The sequence below is a fragment of the Tauraco erythrolophus genome, unplaced genomic scaffold (assembly GCF_009769465.1).
Source record: "Tauraco erythrolophus isolate bTauEry1 unplaced genomic scaffold, bTauEry1.pri scaffold_113_arrow_ctg1, whole genome shotgun sequence".
In the NCBI taxonomy this organism is placed as follows: Eukaryota; Metazoa; Chordata; class Aves; order Musophagiformes; family Musophagidae; genus Tauraco; species Tauraco erythrolophus.
This window is the reverse complement of record NW_028238575.1, coordinates 21,718-41,366: the sequence shown is the minus strand read 5'-3', so window position 1 is coordinate 41,366 and position 19,649 is coordinate 21,718. Positions and strand designations below refer to the sequence as shown.

Here is a 19,649-nt window from a genome sequence, read left to right as displayed (position 1 = left end):
TTTTTTCCCCCCCCTTTCCCCCCTTTTCCCCCTTTTCTTTTCCCTCTCCCGTTCCCTCTCCCGTTCCCGTTCCCGTTCCCCGTGGCTGGTGCGTGTGTTTCTCACGACTCTCTTTCTGTGTTTCAGACAGTTACAAACAAAAGCAAACCTTGAAACCTCCCGATCGAGGTAGTCCACTCTCGCTCTGCTTCGTTTACTTCCTTCCTGCCTCTCTTTTCCTGGAATTTTAGGGAATTTTATGGCTTGGCGCTGGAGCTGGCGGCGGGGGGAGAAAGGACGGGGAGGGGGGAAGGCCTCCGCGCCGGCACCGGGAGCCGGCGGCTCCTCTCCGAGCTCACCGGAGCCTTTTCCAGCGGGAAGAGCGGCCTCCGGAGAGGGAAAGCGAAGAGGAACCCGGGGGGGGCGGGGGGGGAACACGGCGTCTCCGCCAAAACCCGAATCCCGCCTGCCCGCGGTGCGTCGCCTTCCTTTGAAGCCGTGCCGGAGTCCGTCGCTGCTTCTCTTGCTAAAAACCTCAATTTTTTCTTTAAAAAAAGCCCTGAATTGCTAAAAACCACCTTTTTGCTTCAAAAAAACCACCTTTTTGCGTTAAAAAATGCCCTAAATTGGTTAAAAACCACCTTTTTGATTAAAAAACACACCTTTTTGCTTTTAAAAATGCCCTAAATTTGTTTAAAAAACACTTTTTACTTTAAAAAAACCACCTTTTTGCTTTTAAAATGCCCTAAATTGGTAAAAAAACACCTTTTTGCTTAACCCACCTTTTTCTTTAAAAAAGCCCTGAATTGCTAAAAAAACACCTTTTTGCTTTAAAAAAACCTTTTTCTTTAAGAAAGCCCTGAATTGCTTAGAAAACACCTTTTTGCTTTTAAAAAACCCACCTTTTTGCTTTAAAAAATGCCCTAAAATGGTTTTAAAACCAGCTTTTTGCTTTTAAAAATGCCTTGAATCAGTAAAAAACCACCTCTTTGCTCTAAAAAATGCCCTGAATCGGTACCTTTTGCTTTTAAAAAAGACTCGAAATTGCTAAAAAAAAACTTTTTGCTTTTAAAAAAGCCCCACGTTGTTAAAAAACTCATTTTTTTGCTTTAAAAAAAGCCCCAAATCACTAAAAACTCACCTTTTTTTTCTTTAAAAAACTACCTTTTTGCTTTTAAAAAAGACTCCAATCACTAAAAACCACTTTTTTGCTTAAAAAAAAAAGCTTTTTAGCTTTAAAAAAAGCCTCAAATTGGTAAAAAACACCTTTTTGCTTTAAAAAATGCCCCTAATCACTATAAAACCCACCCGTTTGCTTTAAAAAAAATACCTTTTTCTTTAAAAAAGCCCTGAATTGCTAAAAAAACACCTTTTTGCTTTAAAAAATTCCCTGAATTGATAAAAAAACACCTTTTTGCTTTAAAAAAATGCCCTGAATCGGAAAAAGATCCCACCTTTTTTTAAAAAAATTTGCTTTTTTAAAAAAAATTGGTAAAAACCATCTTTTTGCTTTTAAAAATGCCCTAAATTGGGAAAAAACCCACTATATTGCCTTTAAAAATGCCCTGAATTGGCAAAAAAAGAACCTTCTTGCTTTAAAAATGCCCCAAATTGGTAAAAATCCACCTTTTTGCTTTTAAAAAGCCCCGGATCCGTAAAACCCTACCTTTTGGCTCAAAAAAGCCCGGATCTGCGGCATCGGATCCACCGATGCCAAATGTTTTTTTCCCCGGGTCGGCGACCGCCCCCTTATTTTTTTTACCCCCTCTGGGGAAAATCACAACGGTTTTTATCCCAAAAAAACAATTCCAGCTGGTGGGGTTTCTCCAGGCTTCGAGCAAGCCTGGAAGCAGATCTAAAAAGATCCGGGATTTTATGGAAAAGCTCCAGATTGAGGGAAATTTCATCTCGAAAAATGACTTTTTCCTGATTTTTCCTGGATTCCGCGGAAAGACGCGGGGAAAACCTGTTGCTAAATCCATCCGCTGAGTCCCCTAAATCCCTCCCTGGCTCTTTCTGGGAGGGATTTTATCCCGATCCGTGTCCTCGTGCCCGACCTTTATCGTGCCAGCGGGAGGAGGGTGCTGGCACCGGCGGCGCGTTGATCCTCTCCGTGCCTTTTTGGGGCTGAAAGGGGGTTTAGGGGTGTTCTCGGAGCCTCGTGGCTAAATCTCCCAAAAAAAACTCCCCGGAATACCGATTCCGGTGAGTTGAGTGCTCATTCCCCGGCAGGGAAGGTGCTTCCCGGGGCAGTGGGTACTTGGAGGTCTCCCCAAGGAGAAACTGGGCAGAAAAACGGGCGTTTTGGGGCAGTGGGTGCTCAGGTCAAGGTTTGGAGGATCCGGGTGGATCCGAGGGGGGAATGGAGCCGAGATGGGACCGCGGCGACTGCCGGTTCCTTCAGGATCCAAAAAACCCCGTGTTTTCCCCTTCGTGCGCGTTAAAAATGGCCTCGATTTTCACCCAGCTGGCTCAGGAGATGGATTCCGGGTGGGAAACGCTCCTCCCAGCGTCTTTCCGGTGGGATTTTGCCACTTGGATTGATCCCCGCGTGGCTTCGCTCCTTCAAGCCGCGCTTAACGAGCTGCCCTCGTTAATCCGGACGCGGTGGGTTATCCATCACCCACCCGGATCGGCTTTAGCCTCCGGCAGAGGCGGCTGTGGTGCCTCTCCAATCCCAAACCACTTCCTTAGGGTGGTTTAAACGGATTCCAGGCGATTTGGGGGCAATTCCGGGTGGTTTGAATGGATTCCAGGTGATTTGGGGGCAATTCTGGGTGGTTTGAATAGATTCCAGGTGATTTGGGGGCAATTTTGGGTGGTTTTAATAGATTCCAGGCGATCTGGGGGCAATTCCGGGTGGTTTGAAAAGATTCCAGGCGATTTGGGGGCAATTCCGGGTGGTTTGAATGGATTCCAGGTGATTTGGGGGCAATTCCGGGTGGTTTGAATGGATTCCAGGTGATGTGGGGGCAATTCCGGGTGGTTTGAATAGATTCCAGGCGATTTGGGGGCAATTCCGGGTGGTTTTAGTCGATTCCAGCTGATTTGGGGGCAGAAGGAAAACAACCGTCTGCGCTCAAAGCCCGGAGTTGGGACCTGGAGTCGGGGGGGACGCTGGATGATTTTGGGGGTGTGGGATCTCGCTCTCCGGCCAGCCGAGCTCAGACTTTTCCCGTTTTTCTCCGTAGTCTGCGGAAAACGATACAAGAACCGGCCGGGATTGAGCTACCACTACGCTCATTCCCACTTGGCCGAGGAGGAAGGAGACGACAAAGAGGATTCGCAGCCCCCCACTCCCGTCTCCCAGCGGTCGGAAGAACAGAAATGTGAGCGGAAACGCGCCCCTGCACCCCCCGTGCTAAAATCCCCGCCGCGAAAAAGCCGGAAAAAATGGGAAAAATCACCTCCACCTCTCTTCCCCAGTGCTTTCGAGCACCGTGGCAGCGCCCTGCCGCTCGGAATTTGCTGGAAAAGCTGCTCCGAATGCCGTGTTTGCACCATGGAGGTGTTTTATCCGGTGTGGAAAGCTTCAATCCGGTGATTTATATGTCTTTCCCGTTTTTTTTCCAGCTAAGAAAGGACCCGACGGGTTGGCTTTGCCCAACAATTACTGCGATTTTTGCCTGGGAGACTCCAAAATCAACAAGAAAACGGGACAACCGGAAGAGTTGGTTTCGTGCTCGGACTGCGGGCGATCAGGTAAAAAAAAAACGGGAAGGAGAACATCCTCGTTGCTGAAACCGTCCTCGGCGCCTCCCCCTGCCAGGAGAAGCTGCAGATTTGGGTGGGAATTGAGGAGAAGGGGAGGGTTTTCCCTTGGATTTTCCCTTGGGATTTCCGTGACGGGGCTGTTTTCGGCAGGACACCCCTCCTGCCTCCAGTTCACCCCCGTGATGATGGCGGCCGTCAAGACCTACCGCTGGCAGTGCATCGAGTGCAAGTGCTGCAACATCTGCGGCACCTCCGAGAACGACGTGAGTACCCTCCGGAATGTCGGGGGTGCCCCCCCAGGATGGCGTAGGTGCCACCCAGGATGATGTAGGTGCCACCTGGAATGACAGGAGTAGCCCCCAGAACAACATAGGTACCCCCTGGAATGGCGTGAGTGGCCCCCGGAGTGACGTGGGTGCCCCCCGGAATGACGTGGGTGCCCCCTGGAATGATGTGGGTGCCCCCCAGGATGATGTGGGTACCACCCAGGATGACGTGGGTGCCCCCCGAAGTGACGTGGGTGCACCCCAGGGTGACGTAGGTGCCCCCTGGAATGATGTAGGTGGCCCCCAGGATGACGTGGATGCCCCCCTGGCATGACATGGGTGCCCCCCGGGATGACATGGGTGCCCCCCGGGATGACGTGGGGTACCCTCAGGATGACCAGAGCACCCCGTTTTTGGGGGGAAATCTTTGGAATTTCATAGTCCATAAAACACCGGAGAGTGTTTTGGGGGGAATTACTGGTTTTACTGGTCCGTAGGAGTCTTTCTGGGGAGAAATCTTTGTGGTTTAATAGTTCATAGGATTCGGGAGAGCCTTTTTTGGGGGAAACCGTCAGGTTTTAACAGTCTCTAGGACACGGCGGGGTCTTTTTTTTTGGGAAAATCTTTGTTGTCCGGAACCCAAAGCCACGTGGAATGATCCAAACTCCCCCTTTTTTCCCCCGATTTCGGCTCAGGACCAGCTGCTCTTCTGCGACGACTGCGACCGCGGCTACCACATGTACTGCCTCACCCCGCCGATGTCGGAGCCTCCGGAAGGTGAGCGCCGCTTCCCGGCCCCGCTCCGCCTCGGCAGTGGGTCAGAACAGGCGGAATTCCGCCCGGAATATTCCTCACCCACTCCGAGCTGCTTTTTTTTGGGGTTTTTTTGGGGAGGTGATCGCACATCTGACGTGCGACGGGGGAAAAACGCCGGTGCCCGTTCCCAGTTATTCCTCCTCTGCTGGAACAGTGGGAAAAAAGCCCAAAAATCCATCCCTGACATTTTTTACCAACTCCGAGAAAGCCGGAGGCGTCGCTCTTCCTCTTCCTCCCACCTTCTCTTGTGCTGACTCACGGTGTCGAAGCAAAAAAAACCCACCAATTTACAACCGAAAAAAAAAATTAAAAAAAAAACCCAAAATCTCGGCGTTGGTTAATTATCCCGACGGTTAATTATCAACCTCCGATTTCCGGCCGCTTTCCCGGGCAGGTTCACAAAGACTTTTACGGGACCACAGCCCCCCCCCTCGTTATTCCCTGCGTGTAATTAGGGAGTTTGACCCTTAACGAAGCCGAAATCACCCACGTGGGTTTTTTTTTCCCCTTTCCAGGGAGCTGGAGCTGCCACTTGTGTCTGGACCTGCTGAAGGAAAAAGCCTCCATCTACCAGAACCAGAACAGCTCCTGATCCCGCTCCGCCGGCGCAACGGGCTCCCTCCTTCCACGTCATTTCCCTGCTTTTTCGGTTTTCTCCCCCTTTTTTTTTCATTTCTCTATTTTTTAGGGTTTTTTTAAAAACCTCTCCCTTAGTTTTCCGGATGATTCGGGGTTATTTTATTCCTCAGAGGGAAAAAACGTCGGAGTTTTTACTTCTTTTCCGCCGTGTGAGGGGTGGTTTTTTTTCCTTTGCCTCATCCCAGGCCCCGTTTCCCGGTTTTTCCACCCAAAATGAGGCACCTGAATCCACTCTGCCGCCGCGGCGTGCCAAAAAACTCCCTTTTTTTCCCCTCACTAGGAAAACCCAGACCCTCACGCCCGCCGGGGCCGTGTTTTTGGGGCTTTTTGTTAATTTCTTGAATTTTTTTTTTTTTTTTTACTTTTTTTTCCCCCCAGTTTTAGTTTTATTTCCTTTTTTTCCCTCTTTTTCCTTTTTTCGTCTCTCCTGCCTCGGAGGATGATCCCTGCAGCCCCACCGATCCCCCCTTTCCCGCCCAGACGAGGCCTTACACCCCCACATCCTCCCCCAGCCAGCACGAAACGGGGCAAAACCCCTCAATTTGGGGATTTCCGCCCCAGTTCCTCCTCCAGCTGGCACAAAATGGGACAAAACCCCTCAATTTGGGGATTTCCGCCCCACCTCCTCCTCCAGCTGGCACAAAACGGGACAAAACCCCTCAATTTTGGGATTTCCCCCCCACTCCTCCAGCCGGCACAAAATGGGGCAAAACCCCTCAATTTTGGGATTTCCCCCCCCCACCTCCTCCAGCCGGCATGAAACACGGGAAGACCTCTCAATTTGGGGATTTTCTGCCCCCTCCTCCTCCAGCTGGCACGAAACAGGGCAAAACCCCTCAGTTTTGGGATTTCCTCCCCCACCTCCTCCTCCAGCTGGCATGAAATGGCGCAGAACCCCTCAATTTTGGGATCTTCCCATGCCCCCCCCTCCAGCCAGCACAAAATGGGGCAAACCCCCTCAATTTTGGAATTTCCCTCCCCCCTTCTCCTCCAGCTGGCATGAAATGGGGCAAAACCCCTCAATTTTGGGATTTCCCCCCTCCACCTCCTTCTCCAGCCGGCACAAAACAGGACAAAACCCCTCAATTTTGGGATTTCCTCCCCCTTCTCCTCCAGCTGGCACGAAACGGGGCAAAACCCCTCGATTTTGGGGTTTCTCCTCCCTCCCCCACGCCCCATGTCATGTCCCCCCCCCCCCATCACGGTCGCACAGGGTTTGGTTTGGGGTTCGGGGGGGGTGTGTGGGAGGATGGGATTAATTTTGGGGGTGGGGGGGTGGAAAAAGCCGCTTTCACCCCCAAAGCGCCGCTCCCGGGGGTGGGGCGGTGACACCGCTTGTTTCGGGGCTCCCCGGGGACCCCCCTGGGCCCCCTCTGCCCCCCCGAGGGTCCCGTTGACTGAATGTGCCTGTTTTTTCTAAAAATCGACTTAAAAAAACCTACCTCCGACCCCTCCCCCACCCCCTTCCCAGTCACCGCACCCGGAATTTCACCTCCCGGGACCCCCCAGAAAGGAGAGGAGACAGCCGGGACGGCAGCAGAGCCCCGTGAGTCGGAAAATACCCCAAAAATGACCTATATAGCCCCAAAATGACTGAAATAGCCCCCAAAATGACTGAAATAGCCCCCAAAATGACTGAAATAGCCCCAAAATGACTGAAATAGCCCCAAAAATGACTGAAAAAGCCCCAAAATGACTGAAATCCCCCCAAAATGACTGAAATCCTCCCAAAAATGACTGAAATAGCCCCAAAATGACTGAAATCCCCTCAAAAATGACTGAAATAGCCCCAAAATGACTGAAATCCCCTCAAAAATGACTGAAATCCCCCCAAAATGACTGAAATCCCCCCAAAATGACTGAAATAGCCCCAAAATGACTGAAATCCTCCCAAAAATGACTGAAATCCTCCCAAAATGACTGAAATCCCCCCAAAATGACTGAAATCCCCCCAAAATGACTGAAATCCCCACAAAATGACTGAAATAGCCCCAAAAATGACTGAAATCTCCTCAAAAATGACTGAAATAGCCCCAAAATGACAGAAATACCACAAAAATCACTGAAATAGCCCCAAAATGACTGAAATCACCACAAAAATGACTGAAATCCCCCCAAAAATGACTGAAATAGCCCCAAAATGACTGAAATCCCCCCAAAATGACTGAAATCTCCTCAAAAACGACTGAAATCCCCCCAAAATGACTGAAATCCTCCCCAAAATGACTGAAATAGCCCCAAAATGACTGAAATCCCCTCAAAAACGACTGAAATCCCCCCAAAATGACTGAAATTCTCCCAAAAATGACTGAAATAGCCCCAAAATGACTGAAATCCCCCCCCAAAATGACTGAAATCGCCCCAAAATGACTGAAATCCCCTAAAAAATGACTGAAATAGCCCCAAAATGACTGAAATCCCCTCAAAAATGACTGAAATAGCCCCAAAATGACTGAAATCCCCCCAAAATGACTGAAATAGCCCCAAAAATGACTGAAATAGCCCCAAAAATGACTGAAATCCCCCCAAAATGACTGAAATCCCCTCAAAAATGACTGAAATAGCCCCAAAATGACTGAAATCCCCCCAAAATGACTGAAATAGCCCCAAAAATGACTGAAATAGCCCCAAAATGACTGAAATCCCCCCAAAAATGACTGAAATAGCCCCAAAAGTGACTGAAATAGCCCCAAAAATGACTGAAATCCCCCCAAAATGAGTGAAATCCCCTCAAAAATGACTGAAATAGCCCCAAAATGACTGAAATCCCCCCAAAATGACTGAAATAGCCCCAAAAATGACTGAAATAGCCCCAAAATGACTGAAATCCCCCCAAAAATGACTGAAATAGCCCCAAAAATGACTGAAATCCCCCCAAAATGACTGAAATCCCCTAAAAAATGACTGAAATCCCCCCAAAATGACTGAAATCCCCCCAAAATGACTGAAATAGCCCCAAAAATGACTGAAATAGCCCCAAAATGACTGAAATCCCCCCAAAATGACTGAAATAGCCCCAAAAATGACTGAAAGCCCCCCAAAATGACTGAAATCCCCTCAAAAATGACTGAAATAGCCCCAAAATGACTGAAATCCCCCCAAAATGACTGAAATAGCCCCAAAAATGACTGAATTCTCCCCAAAATGACTGAAATCCCCCCAAAATGACTGAAATCCTCCCCAAAATGACTGAAATAGCCCCAAAAATGACTGAAATAGCCCCAAAAATGACTGAAATAGCCCCAAAATGACTGAAATCCCCCCAAAATGACTGAAATCCCCCCCCAAAATGACTGAAATAGCCCCAAAATGACTGAAATCCCCTCAAAAACGACTGAAATCCCCCCCAAATGACTGAAATCCTCCCAAAAATGACTGAAATCCCCCCAAAATGACTGAAATCCCCCCCAAAATGACTGAAAACCCCCCCAAAATGACTGAAATAGCCCCAAAATGACTGAAATCCCCTCAAAAATGGCTGGAATCCCCCCAAAATGACTGAAATCCCCCCAAAAATGACTGAAATAGCCCCCAAAATGACTGAAACAGCCCCAAAAATGACTGTAATCCTCCCAAAATGACTGAAATACCCCAAAATGACTGAAATAGCCCCAAATTTACCAAAACTGCTCAAAATCGACCCAAATCCATACAAAACCGCCGTCCCGCACCCCCGGATCTGGGTCCTTCCCTTCCCCCCCCCCCCCGCCCAGCGCAGTTCGGGTGGAAACAAAGACGTTTTGGTTAAAAACGGGTTCCCCCCCCCCCCATTTTCCCACCCGGACAGGAAACACGGAAATGTCCCAAACCGGGGGAATTTCATCCCGATTTTCCCTGCAAAGCTTCACGGTTGTGTCTTAATCCGGTGAAAAACCACGAAACCCACAAAATGACACCAAAACAGCTCGTTTTTCGTAATAAAAACGGAAAAAACGCCGCGTGTGGAGTTTTGGGGCAAAACCAGGTGGTTTTGGGGCACCGCGTTTGGAGGGAAAAACGGTGATTTTGGGGCTGGGATGTGGCTTCTCCGGAGGCTGATACTGAGATTGTGCCGCCTGGTTTTGGGGTAAAAATCCCCAATTTGGGGGCTGGGATGTGGCTTCTCTGGGGGCTGATACTGAGGTTGTGCCGCCTGGTTTTGGGGTAAAAATGGCCAATTTTGGGGCTGGGATGTGGCTTCTCTGGGGGCTGATACTGAGGTTGTGCCGCCTGGTTTTGGGGTAAAAATCCCCAATTTTGGGGCTGGGATGTGGCTTCTCCAGGGGCTGATACTGAGGTTGTGCTGCCTGGTTTTGGGGTAAAAATGGCCAATTTTGGGGCTGGGATGTGGCTTCTCCGGGGGCTGATACTGAGGTTGTGCCGCCTGGTTTTGGGGTAAAAATTCCCAATTTTGGGGCTGGGATGTGGCTTCTCCAGGGGCTGATACTGAGGTTGTGCCGCCTGGTTTTGGGGTAAAAATCTCAAATTTAGGGTCTGGAATGTGGCTTCTCCAGGGGCTGATACTGAGGTTGTGCCTCCTGGTTTTGGGGTAAAAATGGCCAATTTTGGGGCTGGGATGCTGCTTCTCTGGGGGCTGATACTGAGGTTGTGCCGCCTGGTTTTGGGGTAAAAATGGCCAATTTTGGGGCTGGGATGTGGCTTCTCTGGGGGCTGATACTGAGGTTGTGCCGCCTGGTTTTGGGGTAAAAATGGCCAATTTTGGGGCTGGGATGTGGCTTCTCTGGGGGCTGATACTGAGGTTGTGCTGCCTGGTTTTGGGGTAAAAATGGCCAATTTTGGGGCTGGGATGTGGCTTCTCTGGGGGCTGATACTGAGGTTGTGCCGCCTGGTTTTGGGGTAAAAATGGCCAATTTTGGGGCTGGGATGTGGCTTCTCCAGGGGCTGATACTGAGGTTGTGCCACCTGGTTTTGGGGTAAAAATTCCCAATTTTGGGGCTGGGATGTGGCTTCTCTGGGGGCTGATACTGAGGTTGTGCCGCCTGGTTTTGGGGTAAAAATCCCCAATTTTGGGGCTGGGATGTGGCTTCTCCGGGGGCTGATACTGAGGTTGTGCTGCCTGGTTTTGGGGTAAAAATCCCCAATTTTGGGGCTGGGATGCTGCTTCTCTGGGGGCTGATACTGAGGTTGTGCCGCCTGGTTTTGAGGTAAAAATCCCCAATTTTGGGGCTGGGATGTGGCTTCTCTGAGGGCTGATACTGAGGTTGTGTTACTCTGTTTTTGGGGTAAAATCTGCCCCGTTTGGGACTTTTTCCACCCTCTGGCTCCGACTTGGCGGGAGATTTAATCTTTTTGAGGGTTTATTTTACAGCCAAATGCCCCGGAATTGGGGCAAAGGCCGGAGCTCGCGAGCCGGGACACAGCCGTCCGGGTAATTAATTAGGGAAATTAATCCTCATTAACCTCCTTTTTGGGGTGGGAGGGGTTGAGGGGGGGTCCCGTGGGTGGGGGGGACACGTTGCGGGGACCCCCGGACGTTTGGGTTCCCGGGAGATGAGCGGGTTGATAATCGGCCGCCGACGCAGCGATGGAATTTTATTGGAATTAAATAAATAGCGTCTGGGTGGGGGTGTCCGTCGGGGGAGGTCCCGTCTCCCGGGGCGTCCCAGGGGTCCCCGATTCCCACCTTCGCCCCCCTCAGACGTCGTCCTTGGGCTTGGTGCTGCTCAGGGGGACGGTGACCTCCTTGTCACTGAGGTGACCCGCTCTGCGGCCGCGCCAGGGGAGGAGAAACCCCAAAATGGTCTCTTCTCGCCCCAAAACGTTTGGTCCCCTTCACCCCGAAACCTTTGGTTCTTCACCCTGAAACCTCTGATCCTCTTCACCCCAAAACCTTCATCCCCCCTTGCTCCAAAAACTTTCATCCCTTCTCACCCCAAAAACTTTGGTCCTTCACAACCCAGAACTTTCATCCCTTCTTGCCCCAAAACCCTTGATCCTCGTCACCCCAAAACTTTTGTCCCTTCTCACCCTGAAAACTTTGGTCCTTCTCACCCCAAAACCTTCATCCTTTCTCACCCCAAAACCTTTGATCCTCTTCACCCCAAAACCTTCAGCCCTTCTCACCCCAAAACCTTCATCCCCTCTTGCTCCAAAACCTTCATCCCTTCTCGCTCCAAAACCTTCATCCCTTCCCACCCCAAAACCTCTGGTCTTCTTCACCCCAAAAACTTCAACCCTTCTCACCCCAAAACCTTCATCCCCTCTTGCTCCAAAACCTTTGTCCCATCTCACCCCAAAACCTCTGGTCCTCTTCACCCCAAAACCTTCATCCCCTTTTGCTCCAAAACCTTCATCCCTTCTCACCCCAAAACCTTTGTCCCTTCTCACTCCAAACCCTTTTGGGCTCCTCCAAGAAATCTAAAATGGCGATTTTCTCCCTCACATCAACCACAAAAAGATCAGGAGAAAAGTGGGGACGGGGTCCCTCGGGCTGGCCAAGGCCACCTCACTGGGGAGCTCCTCACCGTCTCTCGACGTCCTGGACGGTCTCGGGCAGGGGCACGTTGCGGGTCTCGGGCAGGAAGCAGGTGGCGATGGCCGAGACGATGGGGGCGACCCCATAGATGACGAGGGGCAGCACCGGGGTCACGTCAGCTGCCATCCGCACCAGCGGGGCCACCATGCCACCCACGCGGGCCATGGTGCCCCCCAGGCCCATCCCTGTTTGCCTGTGCCGGGGAGGGGGGGGGTGGGGGGTTGGGCAGGTGGATGGATGGAGAAGTTGAGGGTTGGAGGGGTTGGAGGTGGGTGAATGGATGGAGAAGTTGATGGTGGTTGGATAGATGGAGAAGTTGAAGGTTGGAGGGGGCGATGTTGGATGGGTGGAGAAGTTGAGGGTTGGAGGGGTTCATGGTGGTTGGATGGAGAAGTTGAGGGTTGGAGGTGGGTGAATGGATGGAGAAGTTGGGGGTTGGAGGGGTTGATGGTCTTTGGGTGGATGGAGAAGTTGAGGGTTGGAGGGCTTGGTGGTTGGATGGATGAAGAAGTTGATGGTGGCTGGCTGGATGGAGAAGTTTAGGGATGGAGGGATTGATGGATGGAGAGGGATGGATGGATGGATGGATGGAGAAGCTGAGTGTTGGAGGGGTTGATGGTGGTTGGATGGATGCAGGAGTTGAGGGAGAAGTTGAGGGATGGAGGGGTTGGAGGTGGTTGGATGGATGCAGGAGTTGAGTGATGGGCAGGTTGAGGGACGGATGGAGAGATGATTCGATGGAGAAGTCGAGGGATGAAGAGGTGGTTGGTTGGATGGATGGGTTGAGGGTTGGATGGGTGGGTGGGTGGGCCGATGGGTGGGGGTTGGGTTGGTGGCTGGAGGATGCCGTGGCAGGTGGGTCGGCAGATGGTGGGAGGGCACGCTGTGGTGCCGGCAGCCCCCGGAGGTCGCGACCACCCACCTGATGACGGTGGGGAAGAGCTCTCCGGAGAAGATGTAGGCGCAGTTGAAGGAGGCGGCCAGCGAGCCCTTCCCGACAACCGCCAAGGTCATGCGCAGCATCTGCAGCTCTGGGGACACGGAGCTCCTCAGCCACCACCCATGGTTCCTCCTGCCCTCTGTCCTCTGCCCCGCCCCGGAATGTCCCGAGTCCTCCCGATGACCCTTCATCCCTCAACCTTCATCGCTGTCCCTCAGCATCCCCCCACCCTTCTCTGTCCCCCAATTTCCCGGCCTCCAGCCTCCACCCATCCTCCCACCCTCTGTCCCTCCATCCCGTCATCCTCCAACATCCATCCCTCCATCTTTCCAGCTCCTGTCCCTCCAACTTCTCTGTTCTGCCTCTTCTTCCTCCATCCCATTGTCCTCCATCCCACTGTCCTTCATCTGTTGTCCTCCATCTCTCTGTACTCCATCCTCCATCCCATTGTCCTTCCTCCTTCATCCCGTTGTCCTTCCTCCTCTGTCCCATTGTTCTCCATCCCTCTGTCCTCCATCCCTTCATCCTGTTGTCATCCATCCCATTGTCCTCCATCCCACTCTCCCACTGTCCTCCATCCTTCATCCCATTGTCCTCCATCCTCCATTCCGTTGTTCTCCATCTTTCCATCCTCTATCCCACCGTCCTCCATCCCACCGTCCTCCATCCCTCCATCTCATTGTCCACTGTCCTCCATCCCATTGTCCACTGTTCTTCATCCCTCCATACTCCGTCCCATTGTCCTCTGTTCTTCATCTCTCCATTCCACTCCTCCATCCCACTCTCCTCCATCCCTCCCTCCATCCTGGCACCCACCCGTTGGCACGACGATGTTGGCCAGGATGCAGATGCCGGCGAGCAGCAAGGAGCCGCCTTGGGCCACCCGCCGCCCCATGCAGCTGATGGCCACCACCGAGGCCAGCTTGGCTGGGATGTCCACCGCCCCGAAGACCAGCTGGCTCAGGTAGACGTCCACCCCGAAGCCCTGCAGATCCATGGCCAGCCCATAGTAGGCGAAGCTGGTGGAGAACCTGCCCCCAAAACCCAAAGTTTCAACCCAAAACCCACCAGGTGTGACCAAGTGGGGACCAAAAAGGTGGAATTTGGCTCAAAAAAGGTGGCTTTTGCCCCAAAAAGGTGGAGTTTGCCCCAAAAAAGGTGGGGTTTGCCCCAGAAGGTTGAGTTTTGACTCTCAAAAGGTGGGTTTTGCCCAAAATAGGTGGAGCTTGCCCACAAAAGTTGAGTTTTGACCCTCAAAAAGTTGAGTTTTGACCTCAAAAGGTGGATTTTGACCCCCAAAAGGTGGGTTTTGCCCCCAAAAGTTGAGTTTTGACCCCAAAAGGTGGAATTTGGCCCAAAAAGGTGGGGTTTGAACCTCCAAAAGTTGAGTTTTGTCCCCCAAATGTGGAGTTTGTCCCCAAAAAAGGTTTTGACTCCCAAAGGTGGGGGTTACCCCCAAAAAGGTGAATTTGGGCCCCAAAAAAGGGGAGTTTGACCCCCAAAAGATGTTTTGGCCCCCAGAAGGTGTGATTGGACCCTCAAAATGTGGGTTTCACCCCAAAAAGGTGAGTTTTGACCCCAAAAGGTAGGTTTTGACACCAAAAAAGTGTGTTTTGCTCCAAAAAGGTGGATTTTGGCCCTCAAAAAGTGCGATTTGTCCCCAAAAGACGGAGTTTGACCCCCAAAAGGTGGGCTTTGCCCAAGAAAGGTGGGATTTGCCCCCAAAAGTTGGGTTTTGCCCCAAAAAGGTGGATTTTGGACCTCAAAAGGTGGGAGCTTGCTCCCAAAAACGTGGATTTTGTCCAAAAAAGGTTGGGTTTGACTCCCAGAAATGAGTTTTGATGCCAAAAGAAAACTTGACCCCCCCAAAAGGTGGGATTTGCCCCAAAAAGTTGAGTTTTGGGCCCCCAAAAAGTGGAGTTTGACCCCCAAAGGATGAGGTTTGGCCCCGGAAGGTGTGATTGGACCCTCAAATGTGGGTTTCACCCTAAAAAGGTGAGTTTTGACCCCAAAAAAGTGTGTTTTGCTCCAAAAAGGTGGATTTTGGCCCTCAAAAAGTGGGATTTGCCCCCAAAAGTTGGGTTTTGCCCCAAAAAGGTGGATTTGGGGCCTCAAAAGGTGGGAGCTTGCTCCCAAAAAAGTGGGTTTTGTCCAAAAAAGGTCGGGTTTGACTCCCAAAAATGAGTTTTGATGCCAAAAGAAAACTTGCCCCCCAAAAAGGTCGGATTTGCCCCAAAAAGTTGAGGTTTGAGCCCTAAAAGGTGGGGTTTGCCCCCCAAAAAAGTGAATTTTGCCCCCAAAAAGCGGGCTTTGCCCCAAACGGGAGTTTTCCACCCCAAAACTTGCCAGACGAAGGAGACGCCGCAGGAGACCGTCCTCATGCCGGGGGTGCGGAGCAGCGCGGCCACGGACCCCCCTGGCAGCGGCCGCTCCCGGAGAACCAGCGCCCGGAGCCCCTGCGGGAAAACGGGATCCGGGGGGTCAGGGGGGATCTTGGGGGGGGAACTGGGGGGGAACTGGGAGGATCCGGGGGATCGAGGAGGGATAACGGGGACCCAGCTGGAGGTAGCGGGGTCGGAGAACGGACCTGGAAGGGGATCCAGGGGCTCTGGGTGGGATCCAGGGGGTCTGGGTGGGATCAGGGGCATCAAGGGGGGATAACGGGGACCTGGCTGGGGCTAGCGGGGCTGGTGGGATCTAGAATGGATCGGGAAGGGATCCAGGGGATCTAGGTGGGATCTGGGAGGGGATCTGGGAGGGGATCTGGGTGGGATCAGGAGGATCGAGGAGGGATAATGGGGACCTGGCTGGAGCTAGTAGGGTCAGTGGGATCGGGAAGGGATCTAGAACGGATCGGGAGGGATCCAGGTGTCCTGGAGGCATCTGGGAGGGATCGGAGCGGTGGGATCGGGGAATCTACAAGGGCCAGAGCGGGTCGGGGGAGGACCTAGGCCGAGTGGAGAGGAAATGGGGGGATCTAAGGCAGGACGAGGGGCTCCCGAAGGATTGGGGGGATCTAGTGAGATCCAGGAGGCATCTGGCGGGGGTTGCGGGGAGGCAGGGGGGGACGGAAGGGAACTGGGAGGGATCTCGGGGAGACTGGGGGGATCTAGGGGGTAGACCAAAGGGATCTGGGGGGGATCCAAGGGGGATCGGGGGGACTGGGGGGATCTGAGGGGCTCCAGGTCACCTCCTCGCTGAGTTTGTCCCCCTCCTCCTTCCTGCCGTTGAGGCGGGCGACCTTGCGAAGGCCCTGGAGAGCCAGGTCGGGTCTCCCCGCGGTCACCTGCCAGCGGGCCGACTCCACGAACCACCTCCGGGTGGGAAGAGGCGTCACGGGACACCCCGGGTGGCCAGGAGTGGGTGGGGGAGGTCCCATCTCCCACCCCACCCCACCCACCACCCATTGAGAAGCCAAGTGTTCTCCAAGGAACCCGGACACCTCCACATCCCTCTTCCTCCTCCCTCAACTCAACCAACGGGGATGGGGGGTTGGTCACCTGGACGCTCGGGTTCCACCTACCAGGAGTAGAGGAAGAAGAGGAAGAAGGGGAGGGAGACGACGAGCTGGAGCCAGCGCCAATGAGGGAGGCCGAAGGCTGCGCCCGCCAGGACGAACTGCCCCAGGGTGTAGGCGTAGCCGTTGAGGGTGCCCACCACGGCGCGCGCCTCCGTCGGGATCCACTCCATGCCTGCGGGTGACCGGCACCGCACAGCTGGTGGGATCTGACCCCCGGGATAAGGGGTCGGAGCGGGAGAGCTGGGTCCTGCCCATGGGGTGGGGCTTGGGAGGGTTGGAGGCTTCCCATTGGTTAATGGTGGAGTCAAGCATGGACATGAGGGACCCCTCCCAGGGGTCACTGGTGGTTGGGGTGGAGCTTGAGTCCCTCCCGTTGGTCAACAGTGGTAGGGTTGGGGCCTGGGTCCCTCTCATTGGTCAATGGTGGTAGGGTTGGAGCTTGGGTCCCTCCCGTTGGTCAACGGTGGTAGGGTTGGGGCCTGGGTCCCTCTCATTGGTCAATGGTGGTAGGGTTGGAGCTTGGGTCCCTCCCGTTGGTCAACGGTGGTAGGGTTGGGGCCTGGGTCCCTCTCATTGGTCAATGGTGGTAGGGTTGGAGCTTGGGTCCCTCCCGTTGGTCAACGGTGGTAGGGTTGGGGCCTGGGTCCCTCTCATTGGTCAATGGTGGTAGGGTTGGAGCTTGGGTCCCTCCCATTGGTAAATGGTGGTAGGGTTGGGGCCTGGGTCCCTCCTGTTGGTCAATGGTGGTGGGGTTGTCCCTCCCATTGGTCAACGGTGGTAGGACTGGAGCTTGGGTCCCTCCCGTTGGTCAACAGTGGTAGGGTTGTCCCTCTCACTGGTCAACAGTGATAGGGTTGGGGCCTGGGTCCCTCCCATTGGTCAGCGGTGGTAGGGTTGGGGCCTGGCTGGGGCAGGGGTGGTGGGACCAAGCCCAGCCCATGTCCCCTGCTCACAGAGGGAGGCGGAGTTGAGGGTGACCCCGGCCATGGCCAGACCCGCCAGGAAGCGGCAGAGACAGTAGACGGCGAAGGTGGGGGCGGCCGCCGTGCCGGCCCCTGTCACCCCCAGCTGCAGGTAACACCAGCTCAGAAGCGCCCGGCGCCCAAACCTGCTGGAACACGGCGCTCGGGACACTGGGGTGGGAACAACGAGGTGCTGGGGCCACTGGGATGGGGGCACGAGGCACTAGGATGGGGATTATGGGGTGCTGGGGGCACTGGGGTGGGAATGGCAGGGTGCTGGGACCACTGGGATGGGGATGTGGGGCACTGGGATGGGAACGATGAGGTTCTGGGACCACTGGGATGGGGACGTGGGGCACCGGGATGGGAACAATGAGGTGCTGGGGCCACTGAGATGGGGACATAGGGCACTGGGGTGGGAATTATGGGGTGCTGGGGGCACTGGGATGGGGACATGAGGCACTGAGGGCACTGGAGTGGGAATTACGGGGTGCTGGGACCACTGGGATGAGGGACATGGGGCACTGGGAGTCCTGGGATGGGGGTTGTGGGGTACTGGGACCACTGGGATGGGGGTTACAGGATGCTGGGACCACTGGGATGGGGACATAGGGTACCGGGGGCACTGGGGTGGGAATTACAGGGTGCTGGGACCACTGGGATGAAGGACATGGGGCTCTGGGGCCAGGAGGTGGGGAGAACATCCCAGTGCGTACCCTTCCCTCCTTCCCCCATCCCAGTTCCTCCCAGTTCAGCTCTGGGGTGACCACGCACCTGTCAGAGAGGACCCCGAAGAGGCCGGAGCCCAGGAGGATCCCACCCATGTAGATGGACTGAGCCACCTGCCTCAACGTCTTGGACTCGCACACCAGGTCCCACTGCCACCGGGAGAGGACACAGGGGGTCAAGACCCATCACCTGGGTGGCCGCCACCCAGGGGTGGGGACCGCCCCTCACCTCGGTGACGATGGTGTGAGCGAAGACGCCGTCGCGGTAGGTCCAGCCATCACGGCACGGCTCGGTGGCTGCCCCCGTGCCGTTGAGCGTCCCGTTGACCTCCAAGAGGTGCCACTGGGGTTCCACGTAGCGGTGACAGCGCTGGGGGCGGCGGTGGCCGTCCGAGGGGATGGTGACCAGGAGTGGGACGTCCCCAGTGCTCTCATTGGCCGTGGGCCGAGGCCGGCAGTGATGCTCAGGAACGCCGGCAGTGAAGTTCTGCAGAAGGTTGTGGCTGGCCAGCATGAGCAGCGGAATGGCCAAGGCAGCCACGTAGGTCACCTGGAAGCGGCCCATCCCGCCCAGGAGGGCCAGAAGCTCCACGAAGGTCATGAGGGATGAGGGATGGAGGTGGGAGGGGGCCCAGGTCAGCTGGAGGGTGGGAGGAGGAGAAGAGGTTGAAGGACGGGCTGAGGGTTGGCGAATGAGTGGCCAAGGAAGGTCTAAGGGGTGATTTGGAAGAAGGGGTGAAGGTTGGATCCAAGGGTTGGCCAATGAGTGGCCAAGGAAGGTCTAAGGGGTGATTTGGAAGAAGGGGTGAAGGTTGGATCCAAGGGTTGGCCAATGAGTGGCCAAGGAAGGTCTAAGGGGTGGTTTGGAAGAAGGGATGAAGGTTGGATCTAAGAGTTGGCCAAGGGCTGGCCAATGAGAGGCCAAGGAAGGTCCAAGGGGTGGTTTGGAGAAAGGGGTGAGGGTTGGATCCACCACGTGATCTGCCGATCTGTCTCAGTATTGATCAACTATTGGTCTATTGATCCATTCGTTGGTTTCTAATCTTTCAGTTGGCCGATGTCTTGATCCGGGTCTCTCCATTGCCCAATCCAGTGGCCAATAATCTTTCCATTGATTGGTTTCTTGACCTTTAATCCCTCAGTTGGTTGATCTCTTGGTCTCTATTGATCAACATATCGACCCATAATCTAGTGATCAATAGATTAATCTGCCTATTGACAGGTCTGTCAGTCTCTATTGATTGATCGATCGAGCTTTAATCTCACAATTGATCGATCGATTGAGCTTTAATCTCACTATAGATTGATTGATTGATTGAGCTTTAATCTCACTATTGATCATCTATTGACATAGAATCTTTCTGTTGATCAATCTGTTGATCTTAATCTCTCTATTGATCAATCTCTTGACCTATAACCCTTCCATTAATCAGTCCATTGCTCTTTATTGATCAATCTATTGAGCTTTAATCTCACTATTGATCGGTCTATGGGTATAGAATCTTTCTATTGATCAATTATTCATCTTAATCTCTCTATTGATCAACCTCTTGACCTATAATCTTTCCATTGATCAGTCTATTGCTCTTTATTGATCAATCTATTGATTA

At 53.4% G+C, this 19,649-nt stretch overlaps 2 protein-coding genes across 2 annotated transcripts; one reads left to right on the top strand and one right to left on the bottom strand.

Annotated features, from left to right (window-relative positions):
- Nucleotides 1–126: 126 nt before the first annotated feature.
- LOC104373458 (zinc finger protein ubi-d4) lies at nt 127–6,352 on the top strand (the record flags this gene model as incomplete). The annotated part of the gene is made up of 6 exons (XM_086630512.1): nt 127–168; nt 3,171–3,308; nt 3,553–3,681; nt 3,844–3,956; nt 4,655–4,736; nt 5,291–6,352. Coding segments are annotated over 6 exons (581 nt in total), but the record flags the coding sequence as incomplete, so codon positions are not given.
- Nucleotides 6,353–11,048: 4,696 nt separating this feature from the next.
- On the bottom strand, nt 11,049–18,640 carry LOC104382352 (solute carrier family 22 member 6-like). Its single transcript, XM_086630511.1, has 10 exons — nt 18,269–18,640; nt 18,086–18,189; nt 17,303–17,457; nt 16,353–16,521; nt 16,020–16,143; nt 15,176–15,285; nt 13,646–13,860; nt 12,812–12,920; nt 11,879–12,082; nt 11,049–11,118 (listed from the first exon to the last, which is right to left on the bottom strand). Exons 1-10 carry the CDS (start codon nt 18,638–18,640, stop codon nt 11,049–11,051), a joined length of 1,632 nt encoding a protein of 543 aa, XP_086486637.1.
- Nucleotides 18,641–19,649: the final 1,009 nt, after the last annotated feature.

Bases quoted from the DNA above. Each gene is read 5' to 3' on its own strand.
- LOC104382352 (XM_086630511.1), bottom strand. From the start codon at position 18,640: ATGACCTTCGTGGAGCTTCTGGCCCTCCTGGGCGGGATGGGCCGCTTC. The intron at 16,144-16,352 runs GTAGGTGGAACC...TCCCACCCGGAG, and splicing joins CTCTTCTTCCTCTACTCCTG to GTGGTTCGTGGAGTCGGCCC. The intron at 15,286-16,019 runs GTGACCTGGAGC...GTTTTCCCGCAG, and splicing joins GGGACAAACTCAGCGAGGAG to GGGCTCCGGGCGCTGGTTCT.